Raw genomic sequence first — 24840 nt, forward strand, 5'->3', positions numbered from 1 at the left:
ACTGATGCATTGTGAGTGGTGTCCAAAAAAGACAAAGGCTACAGAACACAGGACACCAAGTCAGAAGGACCATGGTATGACCTCACCTGGGTCATTCCTACAGTCTGATGCAAACACTAAGATTTCTTATCAGCCTTACAGAGTAATGCCATTAGCCTAATTTAAATGCTAATTATTATTAGCCACTTGGCACTGCAGTGCAGCATACCTCCTGACAGCACTGCAGCCACTACTAGAGGAGTTTTGCTGCTGTGCTGTTTGGTGGCCTCCAGGCCTGCAATGCTTTCAGAGATGATCAGGAGAGGTCCAGGGGAAGGACTTGGCCCACGAGATGGAGCAACTTCTGACTGAAATAAAGCTGTAACAGCATGGGGTACACTCTAAGGAGGAGCACTTCAGTGTGAACACAAGGGAATTCAGAACCTGCAGATTCTCCAGAGATACCTGATACAAAGACCACCTGTGATGGGAACTCATCAGTGCTGTATCAAGAAACATCATGAGATCTGCTTTCCTGAACCCATCATGGGTGCACTGTTTGTCCCCCTAGCAAAACACTACCTGAGGGCTGACCCAGGACAGCAAAGCATTTTGGTTTAACTATAAGGACACTGGTGAAGTAAAGTATTTCCACAACAGACACTCACACGTGGTCACACATCTCACACACCCAACATCCTCCCAGAAGCACAGAGCTGAACCATAAGGATCCAGCAAGAAGTCAACAGAAATGCAGACAGCTAAGACAGCTATCCCCCTAGCTTACTATCTAGCTGCTTCTGATTGCTCTGCTCTCCTTATCTCCATAGAGATGCGCAGTGATCAACCCAAGGATGCCACTCAAGCTGTGTCATGTCCCCGGGACGTCATTGAGCATCAAATAGCAAAGAAATGGTCTATTTTCTCTAAGGGTACGGTGGTCTGTGACAACAACAAATCCAGGTTGCATTTATGATGCAGTCCTACACGTAACAGAAGTGGGACCAAACCTCTCCTTTGCCACAAACTTTTTTGGGCAGCCCAGTACTCCTGCTCCAGTTCATGCAGGGAAGACCTAAGAAGCACTTCGTTTCCTTGCCAGCCCAGCAAGGGCCCAAGCAGATTAGATCAGCCCAACCATCAGCATCATCCTAAAGAGGACAAGCAGCTCCTTTCCCTCCCCAGGGTGGATGCAAGCACGTCAGCAGTGACCCACTGCGGACAGGACCAGAGAGATGGAGCCAAGCCTGGGTGGAGCACATGAGGCAGGGCCGAGAGAGCTCAGCTCTTGGCGTTCCCACCACAGCAGCTGTGGTGTTAAAACACACTTACGTTGTAGGCCTTGACGATCAGCTCGATGATATTCTTGGAGTCCTTGTGCAAAATCTCCACCGTGGTCCCAGGAATCAAGGCAGTGAAGTTCTTGAAAAGACAACAAGCGGAAAATGTGCTGTGATGCAATGCAGTGCAGCAGCTGAGCTTCCCCGGGAGTGGGTGTGGAGCATGAGCTCAGCCCCCAGCCCCGTGGGGACTTCCACCACCTCACTGCTTGCCCAGCTCAGTGCAGAGCATGCACTTCCCAAAAACCCAACCTGCATCCCCACATCCCTCCACCCACTCATGTTATGAGGCAGCCCCAGGGAAGAGCCTCCTGCCATGGGAATGGCAAAGGAGCTCAGGTTGGGGCTGGGGTGATGGAAAAACACAGCTGGGCAGCAGCACCGTGCTGGATTAGGTAATGGGATTGAGTCACAGCAGAATGGGCTGAACAGGTTTCTGCCCTGCTGTCTGCTGCACAGCAGCAAGATTAGGCTAGGGTCTATTTTAGGTATGCACACGCTCCCCAACACAGAGATCTGTTTGCACTAAGCAGCTTTAGTGCTTTTCACTGAATGACCACGCTCTGGGTGCCAGCAGAGAGAGGTGACAGCTGTGCCAAGCTGGTGTGACCTAAGGGCACTGTGGCAAAGATGCTCTCAAGAGAGACCCAAAGCCCTGCCCATGGGCAGCTCAGCAGCACTTACTTTGTACAGGACATAATGGCTTTTTGTAACAGCAAAAATCAGGTGGATGTTGTTTTCAGCTAGTTTCTCCCCAAGGAGTGCCAGGGAAGGATAATCCTAGTGGAAAAAAAAAACAACAGCACAGAAAGTCTGATGGGTAGCACAGAGGCAAAGACCAATTTCATTGCTCTTCTCCTCCCAGCAGCAAAACCCATGGCATTTCACTGCAGCATGAAGTCCCCAATGCACCACTACACCCACAACTGAAACAGTAGAAACATTCTGGTAATTCTGTCACCCCCTGATTATTTCTCCTGCACCTATCATTAGAACATACAAAATGACAACACCGTGAGCCACAGCAACACCTGAACCACAGAATTTTTTTCCCTACCCCTTTTACTTTGCTATCAGCCAGTGTACGTGTGTCATACCATAGCTGCTACCTCTACGAATGCAAGGCAAGACCATGATCTACAACTGCACTAAGCAGAGAAGTGTGATTTTTCTCTGAAAGCTGAAATATCCATTGCCTGCTCTTGCTGCATGGTAGAGCGTTGAAGAGATGTTGATAAACTTCAATTCTGCAGAACTCAGAAAAAGAAAGGCTGGCAGGAAGACACTGTTCTAGCAATACATAAGCAGCAAAAGAACAAAACAGTACCTATTTAAAGGGCTTTGAAACTCCAGTTTCAGACCTCAAGCTGCTTCTGAAATGCTGCTCTCAGAAAAAGCACCCCACTCACTTGCAAGCTGGAGGGATGATTTAGAGCTTCCAAGACTCAGATAAACACAGAGACAGCATCCTCATGCCAGCTCCCCAGCACAGCTCTAGTACAGCAGCTGTGCTCCGGAATGCAAACACTTGCAAGATTGCATGGGCTGTGAACAGGGGGTTCTCTAAGGAGCCATAGGCAGCCATCCAGAAACACCTCTCGTTACAGAGTAGTGTATGCAGGAACAAAAATCATAATTAGTGCTTGTGACCTGCTGGATAAAGCACCATTCTGCAGGAGATGTGATAATTAGGCAGCAGACAAGTGCTCATTCACCAGAGAAGTTTCCTCCACTGAGTTTAAATAAAGGGGGGGAGAAAAGGGGCTGGTCTGTTTATTTAGTACTAAGATCTACGTTAGGGTTGCACTCAAAGGCTGTGAATAGGATCAGCATCTCAGTTGTGTTTGCGGCTGCAGCCACATCAAGGTGGGCTCAGCCTCCCTGCTGAGAGCCCGACAATCCCTGGGCACTTGGCAGTTGCTGATGCACTTCAGCATGCCAAGTTACATTTCCCTCACTGTCAGTGAATCCTGACAAAATTTGCTGGGCTCCGAACCCATCTTTGAGTATCACAAGCGCATTCACTGAGCTGGAGATGCCCAAGGGGAAGGGTGAAACCACATTCATCGGGGCCATGCTCATCAAAAGCCTCCAGAGTCAGGAGCAAACAACACCCAGAGCAGCACCCCGAGGTCCTCGTGCCCGCTCACCAGCTGGCTGGATGCACTGTACTCGTTGGCCTCATTCAGGTGGCACTGGCCATCGTGGGGCTGCACCAGTCCCCCCAGCTTCCCATCCAGAGCTATGTGGGGCACGTCGTCCGTTGTGAAGACCAGCAGGTGGGATGCCTCCTTCCGCCAGCCGATCTTCTCCTGAAGCAGAACAAAAGGCCTCATTAACACTGATTAGTAGAGTGCCATGCATCTGTCCACCCCTATCTGGTGAGAAAAGAAGATGTTGGGGCCCTTCTGGCATTACCCAGCATCTCCCTCCAACGCATTAACCTAAAAAGGCACGACGAGGTACGTGGACTGTCCACCAGAACTTCTCTACCCTGATCCAAGAATAAGAATTTCAGCTGCTTTTATAGCCAGAGGAGAACTGCCAAATTCCTCTGCACGTGTTTCATTTGACCTCGTTTCCTCAGCTCTGCGGAACGGCCGTGCTGCTGCAGGCAGCATGAGAGCTGCACCAGCCCTGCTCAGCATTTTCCTTGCAGCCTGCTTGGAAAAGCAGCTTCGGAGCTGCAGCACGGGAAGCAAGGCCCTTACCTGCAGCCTGTCCATGCAAGGAGCAGGCATTGTGACTGTCTGTGCATGGACAGATCTGCAGGGATAGGGATTTTGCACGGAAAGGCACCAGAATGGGATGCTAATTGCTTCCCTCCCACAGAGCTCCCCCAGCTCCGCACCAGCCCAAGGAGCAGATCCGTGCCTAAGAAAGCACGCTGAAGCTGTTTGTTGCAATGGAAGTGGAGGGAAACAAAGGAGCCAAAAGGAAATTTTTGGAAACCACCAGGCAGCAGCTCTCTCCACCTACTGGATGGCTCTGGCCTCCAGCTTGTGCCCACGCAATGCACACAGCACAGAGCCAGGAGCACCCAGAAGCAACTCAAATCTGAAAACACCCAAATCCTCAGGATTTCACTGCTCAGCTTACTTAGTAACATCTGAAATCTACCTCGTCCTACATTCACACACCAGCTGACAAACTTCAACTTGGCTTCACGCATTTCCTATTGAAACCGCTAGTGGGGTGATGGTGAGCTGGCAGTGTGCACTGAAGTATATAACCATGATTGCCACCACAATTTTCAGCTGCAGATGTGAGTCACAGCCCACAGACTGCTGACCTTTCGGATAAATACAGCTTCAGGAGAACTACCCAAGACTCTACTTCCTTTTATTCCACAGTGCAAGAAGTATTTTTTCATTATGGGCATTTTCAAGAGCCATGCAATGCAGGTACAGCCAGAGGAAGCCCTCTGTGGCAGGACAGTTGTGCAGCGTAGCAGCACATTGCCATCCAGGTCAGAAAGCAACAAGTCTGGAAAGTGAGAGCCATTCATAGAAACACAGAATCAAGGGAATGGCCTGGGTTGAAAAGGACCTCAAAGATAATCTAGTTTCAACCCCCCTGCCGTGGGCAGGGTTGCCAACCACTAGACCAGGCTGCCCAGAGCCACATCCCATCTTGCCTCGAATGCCTTCAGGGATGGGGCATTCACAGCCTCGCTGGCACTGAAGCAATCCCACTAGACAAAAGGCTGAAACCCAAAAGTGATAATAGCTCTGACAACACAAGCAGCAGTTCTTGCACAACTCAGCCACCCCGGACAGACACCCACCCGACATCCCATCCAACTCAGTTTCCTTTCAGTGCCCAACACTGACTTCTTTAAGGACTGAGACAAAAAACACTGGTTCCACTTGCTTAGAAGCATGCTATGCACAAAGCATACAGGTTTCATTCAGACAACAGTTACGCAGCCACTTCAGGCACGATGCCTCTGTTTTTCTGCCTGCCGGCACCACCTCTTCTTCCCTGTTCTTGCACTTAAGCCAAGCACACAGAAATGCTGAAAAAATCTGGGCAGCATTTCTCAGCTAGAGCATCCAACCTGATGCCAAAGCTGCACGGCGCTTTGAGCCAACACAGCTAACACCAACATATTGCAAAACGTGCATGGCTGCTGGAGATGGGTGGAAAAAGCAAGAGGTTGGCACTGAGCAGCTGCAGCATCTCTCACTGCCTCCACCAGCAGCTGCAAAACACTGGGAAACGCCGTCCTCCGCACGACATGCAGTGCTCTGCTCTGCTCAATACAAACAACCAAAGAGGTTTTCATTTATTTTTACTGGCCTGTGATTTTTGAACAGCAATCTGCATTGACGCCGGCACTGGTTTTAATCCCCGTGGGATACAAAGGTTTGAAAGGCAGGGTGGGACCTGACCCGAGGCAGTGTGGAGAGGCAGGACTTGTCTCTGCAGGGCCATGCAGGAACAGATCCTGCTCTGCTCCCACAGTCACTGCTGTCAGAACCACTACAGCACAGCCCTAAAAAAGGCGTCCGGACTGCTATCAGCACTTCCAAGTCTGAAGTAAGCATCTAAATTTATGCTGAAAGTAGAGCCTAGCGAGCGCTGATCAAAAGTTCAAAAGACACTTTGTATTATAACCTAGCATCAACTCCTTGTTGCAGCTCCGTGTAGTTACATATGCCACCAATCCCCACTTCAAGATGGCAGAAAACCAAAGTATTGCAAATGGAAAACGTAATTAGAGAAAGTTGATTAATATTCCTGGCTAACCACTCCAGCATCAGCATAAAAGCTTATTGTCTCTGGCTCTTTCATTGCCTCCAGAATAACATTTACCATCTCTCCATCTTTCAGAGAGGAGCCAAACACAGATCAGTTATTAGTCTGTATTAACTGTGCAAGATTTCCCCACTCCTCAGTTTAAAACCTCGGCCAAAAAATGTCTGGAGCATTACAGAGCTCTTACAACAGCTCATGCAGAAGAAACGCTTGATATGAATTACAGCATGAAAGCACCTTCCCACCTCTGTGCTTGCTTGGGAGAACACCATGATCCAACACTGCAGTTGCCAAGGGATGTCCCTTGGGATGGTACAAATGGCTCCTTTAAGTGCTCACAGAGTCTCAAATGCCCTAAAGGGTAAAAGCTGAAAGAGCTGGAGCATGCCAGGAAAGGCAGCAGGGTACTGCAGGCATGTGGCCATGGAGAAACCCACCCCACAGCCACAGATAGCCCCCACCCAGATCACCACCTCTGGACCTGCAAGGGGAACAAAGCTCCCCTTGGGGTTATGGGGCTTAGGAAGCACAGCCCAAACAATGCTCTGTGCAATATTTCTACACTATAAGGAAATCCTGTCCCACTTCTGCAGTAAGGAAAATGTGACAGAGAAACCACAAAGAGCCACATGAAGGGTAGCACGACAGAGTCACCGGCCCTAGGTGTCCCTGCTCTAGTGCCACCCCCTTAGCCACATAATGAACTTTGTACCTACAGAAGCCCTGGGAGCAGCGCTGTCCCAGTGCCAGCAGCAGCACCTGCACCAGGCTGGGAGAGGAAAGATGGCTGCTCTGAGCCATCAGAGCCAGCAGGGCAGGCTCAGTCCTGTCGAGTACCCAGCGTGAACAAAGGGAGATCAGCGTTCCCACTCAACCCTGTTGCACAAGCCTGTATCCCACCGCTCCTGAAGATGATGCTTATCTCCTGTCTCCCAAAACCTACACCCACAAGAAAACAGAATCTACCAAGAGGACTGCGTAAGGCAAAAACCGGATTGTATGTCAGAGGGAAAAACGCAGCCAGGGCTGTCCCTGGAGAGCAGGGCAACCCAGCTGCACCACCCAGGGGAGAGGACACTTGAAAGAAGTGTTGGTTTTCATCCCCAATTCACAAAGGGATATGGAGCAACCCAAACACTTGCTCCAGGAGGATTTTGAGCAAGAATCTTGCAGTGGGAACAGCATGCAAACCTAGCTGTGCACTGCAGGGAAAGGATTTGTCCTTTGTGGCATGGTGACAGCAAGGGAGATGCATTTTTACTATACTCCTTCATGCACAAAAGCACATAGAATCCTTTACTTCTCCATGCAGTTTTCATGGTTTCTGCAAGAAAAAATTACTCATTCCTTCCAAGAAACCAGACACTGAAGCTGGGTCCAAGAACACAGCTAAAGAAACATACCCTCTTTTACTTTGTTTTAAAAACCCAGAAGGCAGCAGGACTCACCTTGCACACAGCAGCCTGCAAAATTGCATCAAATCCGCCCTCTGGAGCATCCCTGTTCCGGGACACCTTCTGCTTCTGCACTTCCTCATTAAAACGGTCAACTTTGTCCGTCAGGGACAGGAGATGGCGGAAACCAAAGGAGGGGACGCAGCTTGGGAACAGCTTATATCTGCAAGAGGAGCAGAGGAGGAGAGGTTAGCTGGCATCAACCCTACCAGGAGCTACAAGCCATAGGAGCACCCAGTTCTACCATCCAGGCTTCCAAACTTTTGAGCCTTCCACAAGACTTCATGCTTTGGATGCTATGATTTCTGGCAAGTTATCTGCAAATACACAGTAGAGCCTATCTCTGTTTCCACCCTGCACTGGCTTTGAGCAACTGAAGTTTCCAAAGATCTCATCTGTACTGAATGTCTCCCCATAACGTTCAAGTGGAGGCACCAAGCACTGGGGCCATATGGCTGTGGGGTTTCAGTACTCATAAATCACAGCAATTTCCACACTAGAGCCTCCAGCACAGCCATGCAGTGGGCATGCACTTACTTAATGTCTCATGCATCCTCCCACCCTCCCTGAGAGGCAGGTGAGCAAGCACCATCACTTCTGCTTAGCTTAGAGCAGCAAGGAAGGAGTGGCACCCTTAAGGTGGAGAAACAACGTGGCCGGCTTCCAGAAAACCTTGCAAAGCAGCCAGGAGGCAACAAACCTCGTGGGTTTGGGGTTCATGGTGTGGTTGGGAGTCCTGAGCTGAGTGAGTCCTGCAGTGTGGACAGGAGGTAAGCATGGGCAGTGGAGAGGGAGGAGAAAAGTTAAGAAGAAAATGTGTTTACAAAGGAGTTGCACTTGCAGTAGGTCAATCTTATCTTCAGAGATAGAAAGCAGAGTACAATCTGAAATGATCCACTGTGAGTAGGCTCTAAAAGGCTTTCTTAACAAAGGAGCTGTTAAAGTTTACCACTGCTGGTAGCTCTATCCCCTCCCATGCCAGATGCTGCATGCAACATGCACGTCCCCACTGTGCAAACCCATGCACACCACCACACATGGACCTAGCAGGCCCAGCCTCCCAGGCATGGCAGCCAAGCTTCAGTGCAGCAGCAAATAAGGACTAAGGAGACTACTGTGTGCATCCCTGAGGCCATGCCAAATCTCAGGTGCAGGGAAAGACCTGTGCAGAGCAGAGGACATGGTGCTGTGGTGTCAGCAAACACCTCGTGCAGAGCCCCTTGTCTGTGCCCAGCCAGGTCTGTCAGCCAGGTGGTTTCCATTACAGCAGCGTCCCAAAGTAAGGCATGCAAGGGATGCAGAATGGAAAATACTGCATAACCTGAATGCTCTGAGCAAGAGGAAGTGTTTGAAGAAGAAATGACAGATGAAAGTATTCCTTCACTAGCCAGGGCTTTCATCTGGGCACTGTAGGATTCTCTGTGCTCCAAAACAAGCTTTGTACTTTCCTCTGACTTACCTATCCCCCTATAAACACGTGCAAGGGCACCAAAGTCAAGGAGTTCCAGATTTGTGGCTATGTTTCACAGCCAAAGCATGAGTTTTTACTATTAAAAGCACCATCCAATTGACTTTTCTCTCAGGATAGAACTGATGAAAAAAGTGTGTGGATAATTTTGTTTGGTCAGTGGGTGATGAGATGCTAAATATATGGTGAATGCCAAAAGATGGCAAGAGACTTACAGCTGATGAAAGCTCTCTTTAATCTGCCTCTCATATAGAAAACTTAGAGCAAGCACACTCATAAAGCTTGGCGTCTGTGATGCGATCTTACAGCCGAAGTACCTCCACATGCTTCACAAAAAAGGGCCAACTCTACTGCCCCTCCAGCAGTCAAAAGCACCCCAAAAAGGGTTGAGGAGAAGGGGCAGGGCGAGGAGCACAGAGGTAAGTGTCAAAGGCAACATTCTCCCAGGAGATCATTTCAGATTGGATATTAGGAAAAAATATCTTCTCATAAAGAGTAGTGATGCACTGGCACAGGCTGCCCAGAGAGGTGGTACAGCCACCATCCCCAGACGTGTTCAGGAAAGGACTAGATGGGTGCTGGGTGACATGATTAGTGGGCATTATGTGGATGGGTTGGACTTGGTGATCTCTGTAGTCTTTTCCAACCTTAATGATTCTGTGACTCATTGCTGTATCCATCCTCACGTGCCAACATCCAAATCCATCTCAGCCTGCACACCCTTCGTGTTAGCCTATTTCACTCTGGCATAATCCTTGATTCAACAGGCTAGATCCTCTGGCTGTTGCAAGTCAAACAAAAAGACACTAAGAAAGCTACTAACAAGGAAAAAAAACGGCTCTGATAACCCTGCAAAGCAAACTGCATTATTTGTGTCTGTTGCAATTGCCAGCTTGCTTTCCTTCCACGGCAATAAAGATGAAGGAAGCTGTCTGACATCTTCAGAATGCCTTACAAATACTCATTAATCAGTCTCACAGGCCCGTCTGTATGGGAACTGCTGAATCACGGCCTGAACCACTGATTGGTCACCTGAGGTGAGCACCAAGTCAGCCATGGGGGCACAGGTGAAGGTGATATACCTGTGTGGGTGGAAGGGGTGGAGCCTAGTTCCTCCTCTCTCAAACCCCATTTAAGGGCTGACCACCACCAGGGAAGGATCTCTTCTTGGAGATCCCTCCCATGTGGAGTCCTCTGCGAGCCTTGTCATCTTAAAGGTGAGCCATCTTCTCTTTTGTATTACCTGTATAACTGTTTGTATAGAACTACTTGAAATATACCATCTTCTATACTATTCCCTGGTGGAGTATCGTCATTAGGAGTTATTTACTCTACATTTGGCGAGCCAGGCAGCTCTAACTAAATCCATAATGTCGTTTATTTGGAGTATATTTAAATGGGCCAAGGGGGAGAACGTTACCCCCCTAGAACAGATAATCCCTGGTCTAATTCCAGGATTCATGGGGTCACCCTACTATGGATTGGCATCCGTTATTGAGAAATGGGGACCCATGCGGGTTCCAGGGACTGCCGCTCCTTCTCCATCTTATTTGACTGACTACTTTGTAGGATTAGATAAAGACATACTTATTACCAAGGAGCGGCGGTTAGCTGCCTCTGCAGTAGCCTGGCCATTAGTAATGGCCATACTCAAGTTAGATGTCGCAAATGTTAATATGGAAACTGAAAATCAGCTATTACGAGACCGTATTGAGAAACTGGAACAACAGCTGGGTACGTTAACAACCAAAAAGCCTGGCCTAAATGTCCCCACAAGACAAATAAGGAATATATTGGTAGAAGACACCCCAAAATCAGAGGAAGAAGACTCTGATATGACAGGGGAAAAGATCTCTAAGGCAGATCTCGAAACTCCATCTATGATGGACCCATTCGAGATTCGGCCTATTATAACTCAAAAAACAAAGAAGGTACAGGATAGACCAGCAGGGGTGCCTCCTGACCAATGGCCCCCTGCAGAAACCTGCCTCCATGTGACCGCTCGTCCATACACAGCTAATGAGTTGATGGACCTAGTACAACGGTTCCATCAGAAACCAAGAGAAAGCATACCATCATGGCTCCTAAGGTTATGGGATGCAGGAGCTGAAAGTGTTTTAGTAAATGGAACAGAAATGTCAAAATTAGCATCTATAACGATAAACCCGGCATTAAGACAAAGATTATATGCAGCTGTCCATTATAATGAGGAAAACCATTCTATTATAGATTGGTTGATGGCTGCATGCCGCTTAACATGGCCCAATAAAACCGATATCCCTCTTAATACTGGTTTGTGGTCCTCTATGGAGGACCTCCAGACCTATATCAGAGAACTGGGTATGAGGGAGGCTCTGTATGCGGACACTTTTGAAAGCCCCGATACGGAAAAATTTACAGCGGGCATGAGAGATCTAATACTACAGCAGGCCCCCTCCCACCTATATGGGATGTTGGTTTCCATATTAAATCCGTTGGTGGCATCAGAAGCCATCGTACAGCAGGCAGCCCAGTTAGTAGCAGACTTAGGGGAGACGGAGCGCGTAAGAACCAGGCGTAATGTTCGTATAGTGGAAGATGCTGAGGCCTTCCCTATTAGAACTAAAAAGCCTGCTCCACGGATGCCCCGATCAGGCCCCGTACGGGTATCCCGGAGGACTATGTTTAATGATCTCATACGGGCTGGGGTTGCATTTACCAAAATTGATGGGCAACCCAACCATGTTTTGTTACAGCTGTGGAAACAGCTTAGAAATGATCAGAAATTTCAGAGTGCTCCCAGAAAATCGGGAGTACGAATTATAGAAAAAACACCAACAACAACCTGGAATTTGGCTGACTTTATAATACCGAACAGAAGGAAAAAATATCCGCAGGTGTCACAGGCTACAGTGCCTGAGCCACCTGTGGCAAAAGATTTAGATCTGGCAAAATTCATGGATTAACGGAAAATTCTGGTCCCCATAGGGCCTCTAGCTGTGACCGGAGGCCCTATGTAGAACTAACAATATTCTGGTCCAGGACAAATGTGCAGAAGGTGATGGCTCTAGTGGATACTGGCGCAGAAACATCGATTATATATGGAGACCCAACGAAATTTAAGGGTAATAGAGTGATGATTGGTGGGTTTGGGGGACAGACTATTCCAGTCACCCAGACGTGGTTGAAACTGGGGGTTGGGCGTCTCCCGCCCCGGGAGTATAAGGTGTCGATTGCCCCAATTCCAGAATATATCTTGGGCATAGACATTCTATGGGGTCTGGCTCTCCAGACAACTGTGGGAGAGTTCAGACTACGGCAGAGGTACATTAGTATCCGGGCAATACGGACAATATTGAGGGGCCATGCGAAACATGAGCCCATTTGTTTGCCAAAACCACGCCGGATTACTAATGTAAGACAGTACAGACTCCCGGGTGGACAAGAAGAAATATCAAAAACAGTGCAGGAATTAGAGAAAGTAGGTATTATAAGGCCTGCACACAGCCCATATAATTCCCCCATATGGCCAGTACGGAAGTCGGATGGAACATGGAGAATGACGGTGGATTATAGGGAACTGAATAAGGTCACGCCGCCCATCCATGCGGCCGTACCCAATATTGCCTCCTTAATGGACACTCTTAGTAGGGAAATTAAAACCTACCATTGTGTCCTGGATTTAGCGAATGCGTTTTTTAGCATACCTATTGCTAAAGAATCACAAGATCAATTTGCATTTACGTGGGGAGGCAGGCAGTGGACCTTTCAGGTCTTGCCACAGGGGTACGTGCACTCACCAACATACTGTCATAATTTGGTGGCACGTGACCTGGCTGATTGGAGGAAACCAAACAGTGTGAACCTATACCACTATATTGATGACCTCCTGTTAACATCCGACTCACTGGAAGCAGTAGGGGAGGCAGCAGATTCATTAACTGCCTACCTAAGTGAAAGAGGATGGGCTATCAATCCTCAAAAAGTGCAAGGTCCAGGACTGTCCGTAAAATTTCTAGGGGTAGTCTGGTCAGGAAAGACCAAAGTATTACCTGATGCCGTCATAGATAAGGTTCAGGCATTTCCAGTCCCTACAGCACCAAAGCAGCTGCAGGAATTCCTGGGTATATTGGGATATTGGCGTTCCTTTATACCTCATTTGGCGCAGCTGCTGAGACCTTTATATAGACTTACCAAAAAGGGCCAATTATGGGACTGGGGGAGAACAGAACAGGATGCTTTTCAACAGGCGAAACAGGCAGTTAAACAAGCCCAGGCACTGGGTATATTTGATCCTACCCTTCCAGCTGAGCTAGATGTTCACGTAACTCAAGATGGCTTTGGCTGGGGCCTGTGGCAACGTCAGAGTTCTGTTCGGACCCCCATTGGATTTTGGTCTCAGGTGTGGCATGGAGCAGAGGAAAGATATAGTATGATTGAAAAACAGTTATTGGCTGCCTATTCTGCATTACAAGCGGTAGAGCCAATAACCCAAACGGCCGAAGTTATAGTCAAGACTACATTGCCAATCCAGGGGTGGGTAAGAGATCTGACCCACCTTCCTAAGACGGGGGTGGCCCAGGCGCAGACGGTGGCACGATGGGTTGCCTATCTCAGTCAGAGGAGTAGTCTATCTTCCTCACCGTTGAAAGAAGAGCTTCAGAAGATTCTTGGCCCAGTAACGTATCATAGTGATGCACCAAAACAAACTTCGGTTGCTCCACCACAGAAGAGTCCCGTCCAGGAAGGAAAATATCCTATTCCTGAAGATGCCTGGTACACGGATGGGTCCAGCAAGGGCAACCCAAGTAAGTGGAGAGCAGTAGCGTACCATCCTGCCACAGACACAATCTGGTTCGAAGAGGGGGATGGTCAAAGCAGCCAGTGGGCAGAGCTGCGGGCGGTGTGGATGGTTATAACCAAAGAACCTGGTGATGGTATCCTGAATATTTGCACAGATAGTTGGGCTGTGTATCGGGGGCTCACTCTTTGGATCGCACAGTGGGCCACCCAGGATTGGACTATCCACTCCCGACCGATCTGGGGCAAAGATATGTGGTTAGACATATGGAATACAGTCAAACACAGAACTGTGTGTGTCTACCATGTTTCTGGTCATCAACCCCTACAGTCACCAGGAAATGATGAAGCCGACACACTGGCCCGAGTTAGATGGGTTGAGAACTCTCCATCTGAGAATATCGCTTACTGGCTACATCAAAAGCTGCGGCATGCTGGGCAGAAGACCATGTGGGCAGCCGCTAAAGCGTGGGGACTGCCCGTACAACTATCGGACATCGCTCAAGCATGCCGAGACTGTGACGCCTGCTCTAAGATAAGACCGAGGTCGTTGCCTGAAACTACAGCCCATCTTGCTAGAGGACACAATCCTCTACAGAGGTGGCAGGTTGATTATATTGGGCCTCTCCCTCGGTCTGAGGGGGCGAGATATGCCCTAACCTGTGTCGACACCGCGAGTGGGCTAATGCAGGCCTATCCAGTACCAAAAGCCAACCAGGCATACACTATAAAGGCACTCACAAGGTTGATGGCTGCCTACGGGACACCGCAAGTCATCGAGAGTGACCAAGGAAGTCATTTCACGGGTGCAGTGATACAACGCTGGGCAGAAGAAAATAATATTGAGTGGCGATTCCACCTGCCATATAATCCAACGGGGGCAGGCCTTATCGAACGTTACAATGGTATTCTCAAGGCTGCCCTGAAGACAGACTCTCAGTCCCTGCAGGGGTGGACAAAGAGACTCCATGAGACCCTGCGGGACCTGAATGAAAGACCTAGAGATGGCAGACCCAGTGCCTTGAAAATGTTACAAACAATATGGGCCTCCCCACTTAGGATCCAAATTACGGGCACCGATAATGAAGTGAAACCTCAGATTGGCAATGAGAACAACCTTCTGCTCCCTGCCCCTGAGGACCTAGAACCAGGTACCAATAGAATAAAATGGCCCTGGAAGGTGCAGGTAGGACCACGATGGTGCGGCCTACTTGCACCTTGGGGGAGATTATTGGAGGTGGGGGGTTCGGTAGCTCCTCCGGTTATAGGTACATGGCCTACTGAAATAATGGTTAACACTCCAGTCTTCATTGCTAAGGGGACCCCTATCATGTCTCTGTGGCAGATCAGGACACCCCCTTTGGTGCCTGATATAGTCGTACAGCCACAGACATCGGGTCAAAGGGTCTGGTACAGGCGACCAGGGCGTGCCCCTGTACAAGCTGAAGTGTTAACCCAAGACAGGAATACGGCCTGTATCTTGCCCTGGAAAGCGGATCTTCCCCTCTTGGTACCTCTAAAACACTTGTATTACTCCCCATAAGTCTATGAATCACCAGAAGGAATCAAAACAATACTGCAGTGTTCCAGAGTTGTTATAAGACCATGTGAAGCATCTGGTGATGGTCTAACCGGGACTGATGACACGTAAGATGGACCTGCACTGTATGATTACATGCTTCCAGTAGATACCACCGAGCACTGGCCCAAAGAAGAGTTCGACGGATGCGCCGATCATCACTCATATCAGATTACATCAGCATGCGTTGCGACGGGCAATTATGTAAGCGTCGCGATGTATTGGGTCTCTGTATCAAGGGGAACTCACCTTATGGTTACTTGATCAGTGGTTCATGTCGTGAAGGGGTGGAGTGTATGGGAACTGCTGAATCACGGCCTGAACCACTGATTGGTCACCTGAGGTGAGCACCAAGTCAGCCATGGGGGCACAGGTGAAGGTGATATACCTGTGTGGGTGGAAGGGGTGGAGCCTAGTTCCTCCTCTCTCAAACCCCATTTAAGGGCTGACCACCACCAGGGAAGGATCTCTTCTTGGAGATCCCTCCCATGTGGAGTCCTCTGCGAGCCTTGTCATCTTAAAGGTGAGCCATCTTCTCTTTTGTATTACCTGTATAACTGTTTGTATAGAACTACTTGAAATATACCATCTTCTATACTATTCCCTGGTGGAGTATCGTCATTAGGAGTTATTTACTCTACACCGTCCAAATCTCACTTCCCCCAAACACTTCAGTTGGGAAAGAATTGCACTGCTTCTCCTTATCTGTAAAGCAGAGAAGAAGAGTTTAGTTGACCTACTCAAGGCCAAACTATGACTCAGAGCCAGGATCAGAAATCAGGAATTTCTGGCTCCTGTTCCCTTTTCTCAAAGCCCATTAAAAAAAGCCTGCAACGTCTGCATCCTCTTCAGGTATTTAAAAATAACTTCAGATTCCTGGCACAAGATTTTCACGTGTCTAGATACAGAGCAACCCCAAAAGCCATTGCAAAATTGGAAACTGTCCTATTTCAAATGGCTCTGGAGCATTACCACACAGTCCCAAAAGTGTGATCCAGTGCCTAAAGCCAGAACTGCAAGGAAAGACTCTCCAGACTCTGTCAGTGCCAGTCCTGGGCTTCTCCCTTGGGGAGCACCTACCACTTACCCAATGCAGGGATTGTTTTGGTATCTTGGTGCCGTGTAGGAGAAAGGAGAAATGTTTTTGTCCACAAAAGAGCCAAACCCCAGCCGGAAATTGCTAGTGAGCTTTCGCATCTCTTCAGCCAGTTTGGTCCCCAGATTGCGTATATTGTCCAGGTCATCATTCATGGACAGGGAAAGATCCATCAGGTAGTACAGGTCCACGGGATAGTCCTCCACTTGCCGGACCTGAACACGGAAGGAGGTCGGGTCACCTGCACACACACAAGAGTTGAGAGCAGTGAAAAGCGCTGCAAGAAAACCCCTAGCACACAGCAAATCCAGACTCCTTATTTTCCCCTGTGCAGAAAAGACAGGTTTCAAGTGCACTCCTTAGGAGACTAATAGGTAAGCAAGCAAGCCCTGCACAAGAAGGAAAGGAGGTGGAGCAGAAGAAGAAAGAGGGGCAGGAGAAAACAAGAGATGAAGGCAAGACATCCTCTGGGCAGTGCCTGGAAAGCAGGTTGAGACAGACACAAAAGGAACACCTTTCAGAATGACCTCTCCCCAGGAAAAGAATCATGTCACCATCGCTCTGGAGAAAGCAGGGCAAAAAGGGAAGTGAAATAGGAAAAGAAGGATGTTGCAGTCAAATGGGGAAGTACCAAAGTGGAGATGAAGCTTTCATTCAAAGTGATGAACACAAGGGAGGGAGCTGACAGGACTGAGTCAGGCTGATGAGATGTGAGAAATTGCTGAGGAAAGCCTTCTCCCTGACCTCTCACAAGTGCTGCCCTTTTGCAAAGCCCTTTTGGCCAAGACGGTGCCCAGAACGGGGAGTCCATGCACTGAAAAAGGTGAACTGGCATCAATACGAGCTCAAATTCAAGTCAGAAGGGACATGGCCAACATCTGCCTTACACTTTGCCAACAGCTGAGAGAAGGGACAGTCTGAAACTCCTAACACTCTCCATCTGGAGAAACACATATCCCCTGCTGGCTCTACCATTTTCCAGGTTGGTGAGCCCTCAGGGACGAAGGCCATCTCAAGACCAATGCTCCCCTTCCTTTCCACCTCTCTCTTCACAGCCTAGGCTGAACATTCAGACACCAGCAGCTTCCGCAGCACTCTCTTTGCTTCCCCCCTCTTCTTCAGAAATGGAAAGCACATTTTTTATTATCGTGAAAACATTTCCCTGAAAGTTTTATTGTTTTCATCATTGTTTGCAGCAGCACAGCTGCTCCCACTTACTTCCAGCCCACAAGCCGGCAGCAGCAGCATCCCCAGTGCTCTGCAGCTCCATACAGTACCAGGTCCCGCTCCCCTGAGCCCTGTGCCACCCCCACCCCAAGATGCATTTTTCCCCATTTAAGCCTTTGAGAAGAAAGGAAAAGTGCCCCTGACACACAGTACCCCAGGCATGGCAGTTTCAAAAACACCCTTCTTCCAGAGCAGGTCCTAAGGTGGGAACTGGCGTGCTGGAATGAGGACTTGAGATGCTCCACTGAACCCTTCTTGATGGTAATGAATATATCACTCCATGAAAAAGAACCAAAAATAACAGGATTCCAGTGCTGCTTCTTCTTTCATTCCTAACTGCACAAATTAACTATCTCACAGAAAACGTTGCTAATGTATGGCGATGTCAGTACAAAAGAATTTATTATTTGCTGTGTTCAGTATTAGTCTCACTCTGTAGGGATAACCCAGCCCCTTCCTTCCCTCTGTGCCCCCACCACCATCCTCTCCTTAGGGCCTTTATTGAGAAGCATTAAAGTTACAACTGCATTCAGAAATGTTTCCTGGATACTGTCACATAGAGGCAGCACAATAACTGGAAAAGCTTTTAATTTAAGAATGCAAACTGAACCACCATGATTATCCACAAAACCCACTTCTGCTTACTTAACGGACAACACGACATGAATCTATTCACTGCTTTAAATTCCTTTTACAATATTCATGTTTTTCGTACCAGAACACTGTCTTATAGCAGGACCCAGGGCTAACAAGCAACATCATAAAAACTAAACACTTGATCCAAAAGCTGCCCCAGATGGAAGGCCTTTGGGAATCAACTCTGAGCACAGAGATTTGGGGATGTGGTTTCTGCTGCAGGATGCTTAGATCTCACAGCCTGGGTGGGACCAGCAAACAATTGACAATTCGCCCTCTTCTGCTTCTGCTTAGCGGTCTGAGAATAGAAGAGCACAATCACCACGCCTGCTGTGTCAATTGGTCTTTGAAACCCTACACTCTGGGCACAAGAAAATAATTCCTGATGGAGCGCAAAATTGGTATTATGCACAGTATGCACAAAAATTGAATCAATATTGTCTCCTTTTTGTCTTGGGCGCAGCCCTCAGGATCCACCCTCAAGCTCAAATGTGAATGGATGATTTAAACTGGGGATGCAAAACCCAGCATTTGGGAAGTCATCAATAAGAGTAAGATGGTGTGCTGCTCTGCATTAAAAAAAAAAAAAAAAACCTGAAGAAACCAGCAAAAATGGGAAACATTACAAAAAATATGTAGATATATTTCTCTTCCCATGGTGATTTGGAGGACTTGAGGGCAAGTCCTGCAGCCGCAGGAGCAGCTGCAAAGGTGAGACAGCAGAAAGCTGCTGGCAAGGCTCCTACCCCTCCACGACTCCTGCATTTGTTGGTATGCAGGAGAAGCAGTGCAGCCTCACCTTCAGTCTGTTTCTGCAGACCTTTGCTGGTTGCCCAGAGGAGCTGTGGATGCCTCATCCCTATTCATCCCTAAAGGTGTTCGAGGCCTGGTGGGATGGGCTCTGGGCAGCCTGATCTGGAGGGTGGCAGCTCTGCCAAGTCATGGGGTTGAGAATGGATGATCTTTAAGGTCCCTTCCAACCTAAGCCACTTCATGATTCTATGATTTGTCCAGCAGACCATAGGCTGTGGCAACCCACAGCATCCAGGTGATGTGAGAGCAGTACTGGACCCCATATGGGTTATCAGCCCTACTTTCCATCTTCCTCCCATATGGGAACTTAGAAGTACAGCCTGGCTCCCTGGGAGGCCCAGTAGGAAAGGCAGTTCCAGCATCCAGCAACACAGCCCCAGGAAAGCTACAAGGAGACAGACCTCACATCCCACCTCTCTGCTGGAGCCATGAGTGTCCCAACAGCCGGAGGTGGAGAAAGGAATGTGCTGAGTACCAGGTGTCATGCCTGCAAGATGGCAATGCTGAGCCTGCCCCTTCCCACAGCGACTGCCTCAAGGAATCAGAGTAATAACAGTAATAACAACTCCCTTTGGACGGGAGCAAACCTGTTGTGTAAGCAGCACTGAATTGCAGAGGCAGAGCCACACCTGATGGAGCCACCATCAGCCCTGGTAGCTCTTGAAAGAGTGTTGGTGGGGCAAGCACCAGCTCATGTTGCTGTTTTTCTTGGGCAAAACATCCTATCTCATTTTTCTGAATGCTCACAAGAGCTGTCAGAGAAACATAAGCCCCAGAACCCACACCAATTGCTTATAATGAATCACGCTTTTATACTTGCTTCTTAACTTCACCATAAAGAGCTTCTTTTCCCCCTTCAGAAACATCAGCTGCCAAATGTTTGCTAGAATTCTGAACCCACATTAAAGCCTCCTCCCCCCACCATGCAAAAACTTTTGATAACAAGCATACTCGCGTGGTGCCATCTAGGTTTTCCCTCATAATTTTCAATTAAAATGAAAAGACTTAAGAAAAGTGATGGCTCAGGGGAATGAAACAAGGATGTGGATATGGTCCAAGCTCTGAGTCACAAGTTCAAATCTTCATCTCAGGCCTTGATCCCATGGCTCTTTTGCATACCAACAGAAAACAGATATGCTTTAAAAAAAAATGTACATAAGGAGTTGTCCTAGTTTAGAGTCAAGCACTGTCAGGCTTCAGGATCCAAAGTTCCATCTGAAGAGTGCATTTTTAAGCTGAGCATGCTCCTTTTAAATGCACACAAGGGTTAGGTGACAGCTTTAGGTGGGATATGATTGACTTTGCACTGTCCACTCTCACAGAAAACCTCAGCCCCAGTGCACGGGGTCAGCAGCCACCACCTTCAGTGAGCTCAAGGACATGGGTACAGCCATCCCTCTGCTTGCTCAGGCTGGACCAGGCTCTGAGCACCCTGATCTAGCAGCAGGTGTGCCTTCTCATGGCATGACAGCTGGACTAGATGACCTTTAAGAATCATTTGAATTGGAAAGGGCCTTTGATTCTACTTCCTGCTCCACTTCTTGCCCACCCACATGCCACCACAGAGCTGGGAGCTGCTGGGACTCACCGGGACGAAGACTCAGGGCGACCTTCTGTGGGGTGATCTGCGTGACATCCAGGTGGGTCTGCCCAGAGCCCTTGCTGCTCAGGGGGACGTTCTTCACCACGCTGCTGCTGCTGCGAGGGTTCTCGATGGCTTCGGAGCAACCATTGGCAATGAGGTTCTGCAGGAAGTCACACCGCGATGGGACGGTCTTCGTGCTGCCGAACTCCTGGGAGGTGAAGGACAGACAGGGGAAGGAGAAGACCAGAAGGTGAGTTTTTTCCATGTGTGCATGAGCCTGGAGGAGCTTCACAAAAGGAAGAGAGGACACAGAAGTGTTGCCAAGAGAAGACAGAGGGCCAAGAGCATGCTGGAGAGTGAGGATAGGGGCTCCAGGGACATATGACACCTCTTCCCTGGTTGAGACCACACCACGGTACCCCTACCTCAAACCTCTGCAAAGAGGGCCCTGGGCTCTATTGCACAGGAAAAATGCCACTGCAGCAAGAGTTCTGCAGGCTGGAGCACAGCTGGAGTGCTCTGACGTGGGAAGGCTGTCTAGGGAGAATAAGGGACTTGGATGAGGGCTGATGGGAGGTGTTACACCGAATCAGTTGCAGGCTGGACAAGAAATCAGCATGAGCAGACCACGGAGATGGCTGACAAAGAGCTCCCCACAGCACATAGCATCACGGAAGGGACCCTTAAAGGTCATCTGGTCCAACCTCCCCTGCAATGAGCAGGGACATCTTCCCCCTGTGCCTCCCCCAGCTCTCCTGCAGCCCCCGGCTGGCCCCCACCGTGGCACACAACGAGGCATTGTGTGTGGCAGGCACTCAGGAACAGCCTGGCCTCACAATGCAGCCTTTGGCAGCCAGCACGTCCTATTTGTTGGCGTGATGGTTTTTTTTTTTTTTTTTTTTCAAAAGGCTAAAAAAAGCAAGTTGCCCAAAGCTCGCTGAATTTTCAACAGTTGATTTCTGCTTATTTCTGTACTATAATAGACATAACCATCTTCTGCTCAGGGGCTAAGCCTCTATACTAAAATCACACAAAATAATGCAGAGAAGATGCTCGCAGCCCCTCCTTCAGCCACACAGACAAAAAAAAAGCAGAGGAGAGCTGGATAAATCCTGCTTTTTGTCAATGCTGGAGGGCAGAAAGGGACAGGGGAAACATTGAGGAGGAAGAGGTTGTCTGACTGATGTCAAACACAGCTCGGGAGTGTCCCCAAGGACAGCCTTGGCTGTGGGGTCCTGGGACACATACAGAGCATTTCCTCAGTGTTTCCTCACTACGAGGCCTGAACACTATTTGAAAAATGCAAGGTTTGCATTCCATCATGGAGCAGCAATGCCAGGCTTAGGAGACGGCACTCAGATGGATGCGAACACCAATTTCTTGGAACGCACCGTGTAAGCAGATGGACTGCAAGAAAGGAGGACTGGGACTACATAAATCATCTCCAGCTTGACAAAATAGAGAGCAGAGAACAACGCCCAGTAGAGCAGCAGGTTTAGGGCAGCCTTGGGAAAGAGTTTATCTCAGATACAATTAGTCATTAAAGGAGTTGGACTCAACGGTCCTTACCGGTCCCTTCCAACTTGGGATATTCTATGATTAAATCAGCCTTTGTCAAGCACTTCCAGTCACTCCTGAGGTCTAATGATCACAGAATGGCTAGACTCCAAAGGGCTCTGAAGTGGGACCTGATTATCTGCCTGGGATGGGGTAGCACAATGCAGCTCTGTAGGAGGAGGAGGATGCTTCCTGACTGCCTATCAGTCCTTAGCAGCACATTGTACAGCACCAGGAGAAAGGCTCTGGGCATGTGTTTATGGGAGATACTCAGCTCCCAGCTCTGACTGTCTCACCAAGCCAAGCCACCGTGGACATGGCTCTCACAGACTGCAAAAGCTCTCACTTCAGCAGCACCTCTGCACTTCTTCAGCTCCATATCTCTGCTTCTCCTGACCTATTTTCTGCCTTGATTTCTTCTAAAATTGGCCCCAGGGAACTGCCACAGGATGATAAGTGCTGAGCTGCACTGGCTCATGCTGCAGAATGGCATCTGCTCAGAGACTGCACCCTGCCGCTCTTGGTATTGACTCACACTGCTTGCTGGACCTGTGCACCAATAAGCAAGCAAAAGGCAACGAGCACAAGCAGGCAGAAGTTAATGGACATTAGGCCAACAACACGACAATTACATGCTCATCAGCATGAAAGTTTTAAAACAAATTTGCTTGGCTCATGCAAGAACAGCATTGGCAATACATAACTATGACTTTACATGTCCTAAACTATTCCCTACAGTTTTTGCTTTAAACAGTTCAATCCTCCATTAATTCAGCAGAAACTATGCTTGCTTTCTTTGCTTAGAAAGCTGGCATATTCCCTCCAGGAGATCCCTTGATTCTCCTTCCTAACCCTCCAGGCACAAACTCCTGCAAGCAGAAAGCATGGGGTACACCTGTTTACAGGATAAGCATGCTTCATGCCTCCTCTTTCAAGTGTAATTTAAATAGATGGTCCTATTTAAGCTCTGCCTTTCATAGGCATCACGTTATAAACCAACACAGAGTTAGAACAAGAGCTTGCTAAGTTCCAGCCTGCAGCCTGTAATGGGGACAGCAGCGTTTTAACACAGGGCACTTGGCCAGGAATACCTGGAAGTGCATTTTTAAATAGCTGCTCCAGGCTAAAGGTCAGGAAGGATTAAGGAACTTCCTTGTAAACACTCCTCTTCCCTCCCTTGGCCCCTCCACTCCGTTTGGAAACTGTTTTCTTTGGTGACTTTTCCTTTCGCAAGATAAGAGTCAAGCTGCCAGTGCCACAGGCTGATGTACAATTAGTGGTTGCAGTGACTACCAGATCAACATTTCCACTGGCAGCATTTGCAAAACTTGGCTTTTGATGCCAAGATCTGAATTGTTTTATTTTTATTTTTTAAAGTCAAACTATTGGGTACCCATAAGTGAATAACCAGCGCTCCTGGATGCAATATCACACCGCAGATTAGCTGCCTGGAAGAAGAGCTCTTACAGATGTTTACAAGATGTCTCAAAAGCAGGATCTACTGCTTTACCCTTTCCCTTCTATGCGTCACTCATCCCGCTGGAAAAAAAAAGCATGGGAACTATTCTGCTGTCAGGTAACATGGTGCTATAGCAACATGGAGATGTTTTCCCTGAAGAGCTGCAGCCGTGCAGTGGTTGGGCAGTTCAACTGCACCTCTCTATTTGACAGGAAAGGAGTAGATGGCTTCAGACTACAAGATACCTAAAACATAAGGACACATTTTTGCTGCAAATTACACTGGTTAGCTGCAGAGCTCGTTGCCACCAGTAATGGTGCAGACACCAGAAGCAGTGGCACTCTCCTGAAACAGCACAGCAGATTCACGGAGGGGAATTAACTTTGCTGCAGCCACACCAGGCCACACAGCACGGATTGGGATGGCAGCCAGGGCAGAGTGCTTTCCAGCAAGGCTCCTTGCAACTGTGCCCATGCAGTGACAGTGCCCCGTGCAAACAGGGAGGCAGCTGGAGGAGCAGAAGAAGGAACATACTTCTTTGGAGCACCAAGCACATTTGGGATGGATGAGGAGACACTCTTCGCAGGATGAGGCACTTCCACTCGTGCACAGGTTGAGACCTACAACAAGAAAGAACAGAGAACGGGGTGGACTGAGCTGAATACACTGCAAGTTTGGTGTCGTGAGCAGACAACCTCCCACTTAAAAAGGCTGGAGGAGAATAAATCTCTCCTCCTATCCTGTATGGAGGTCTTGGTTTCTTTTCCTTCCCCAAGAAATATTTAAAAGGATAGAAATGGGTTTGGGGTGGGGGAGGAGGGGTTCTGAGAACCACCAGAATGTGATTCTGGTGATTCTTCTTCCCTCCTTTTCAGCGATGTCTGGTTAACCAAAGAAGGAAATAACATTGCTGACAATGCAGTATCTGTGCCATTGGCCTAAAGGTGGCTTTCCTTAACCCCCCGAGATGCTGACTATAAAGTCACACTAGGCACACCTAACCCCCTCCCAGCATTCCATTTTAAATCAGTCTTAGAAGATAACCTCCTCCCCAGTGATGATTCCCACAGCTGACTGCTTTCGAAACAAACTGCTTTAACTTATGAC

General features: G+C 48.6%; 1 protein-coding gene across 1 annotated transcript in view; it reads right to left on the reverse strand.

Moving 5' to 3' along the window:
• Positions 1 to 24840, reverse strand: part of ITGB5 (integrin subunit beta 5) — a 46206-nt gene that overhangs the window by 18546 nt on the left and 2820 nt on the right. Inside the window, 7 exon segments of the mRNA XM_065750989.1 lie at positions 1312 to 1401; positions 2004 to 2099; positions 3470 to 3631; positions 7529 to 7697; positions 16448 to 16697; positions 20721 to 20925; positions 24268 to 24353. Coding sequence (XP_065607061.1) covers positions 1312 to 1401; positions 2004 to 2099; positions 3470 to 3631; positions 7529 to 7697; positions 16448 to 16697; positions 20721 to 20925; positions 24268 to 24353 — 1058 coding nt within the window.

Source organism: Cyrtonyx montezumae, unplaced genomic scaffold, assembly GCF_038088225.1.
Source record: "Cyrtonyx montezumae isolate F1298 unplaced genomic scaffold, pur_monq_1.0 scaffold_7, whole genome shotgun sequence".
Classification (NCBI taxonomy): Eukaryota; Metazoa; Chordata; class Aves; order Galliformes; family Odontophoridae; genus Cyrtonyx; species Cyrtonyx montezumae.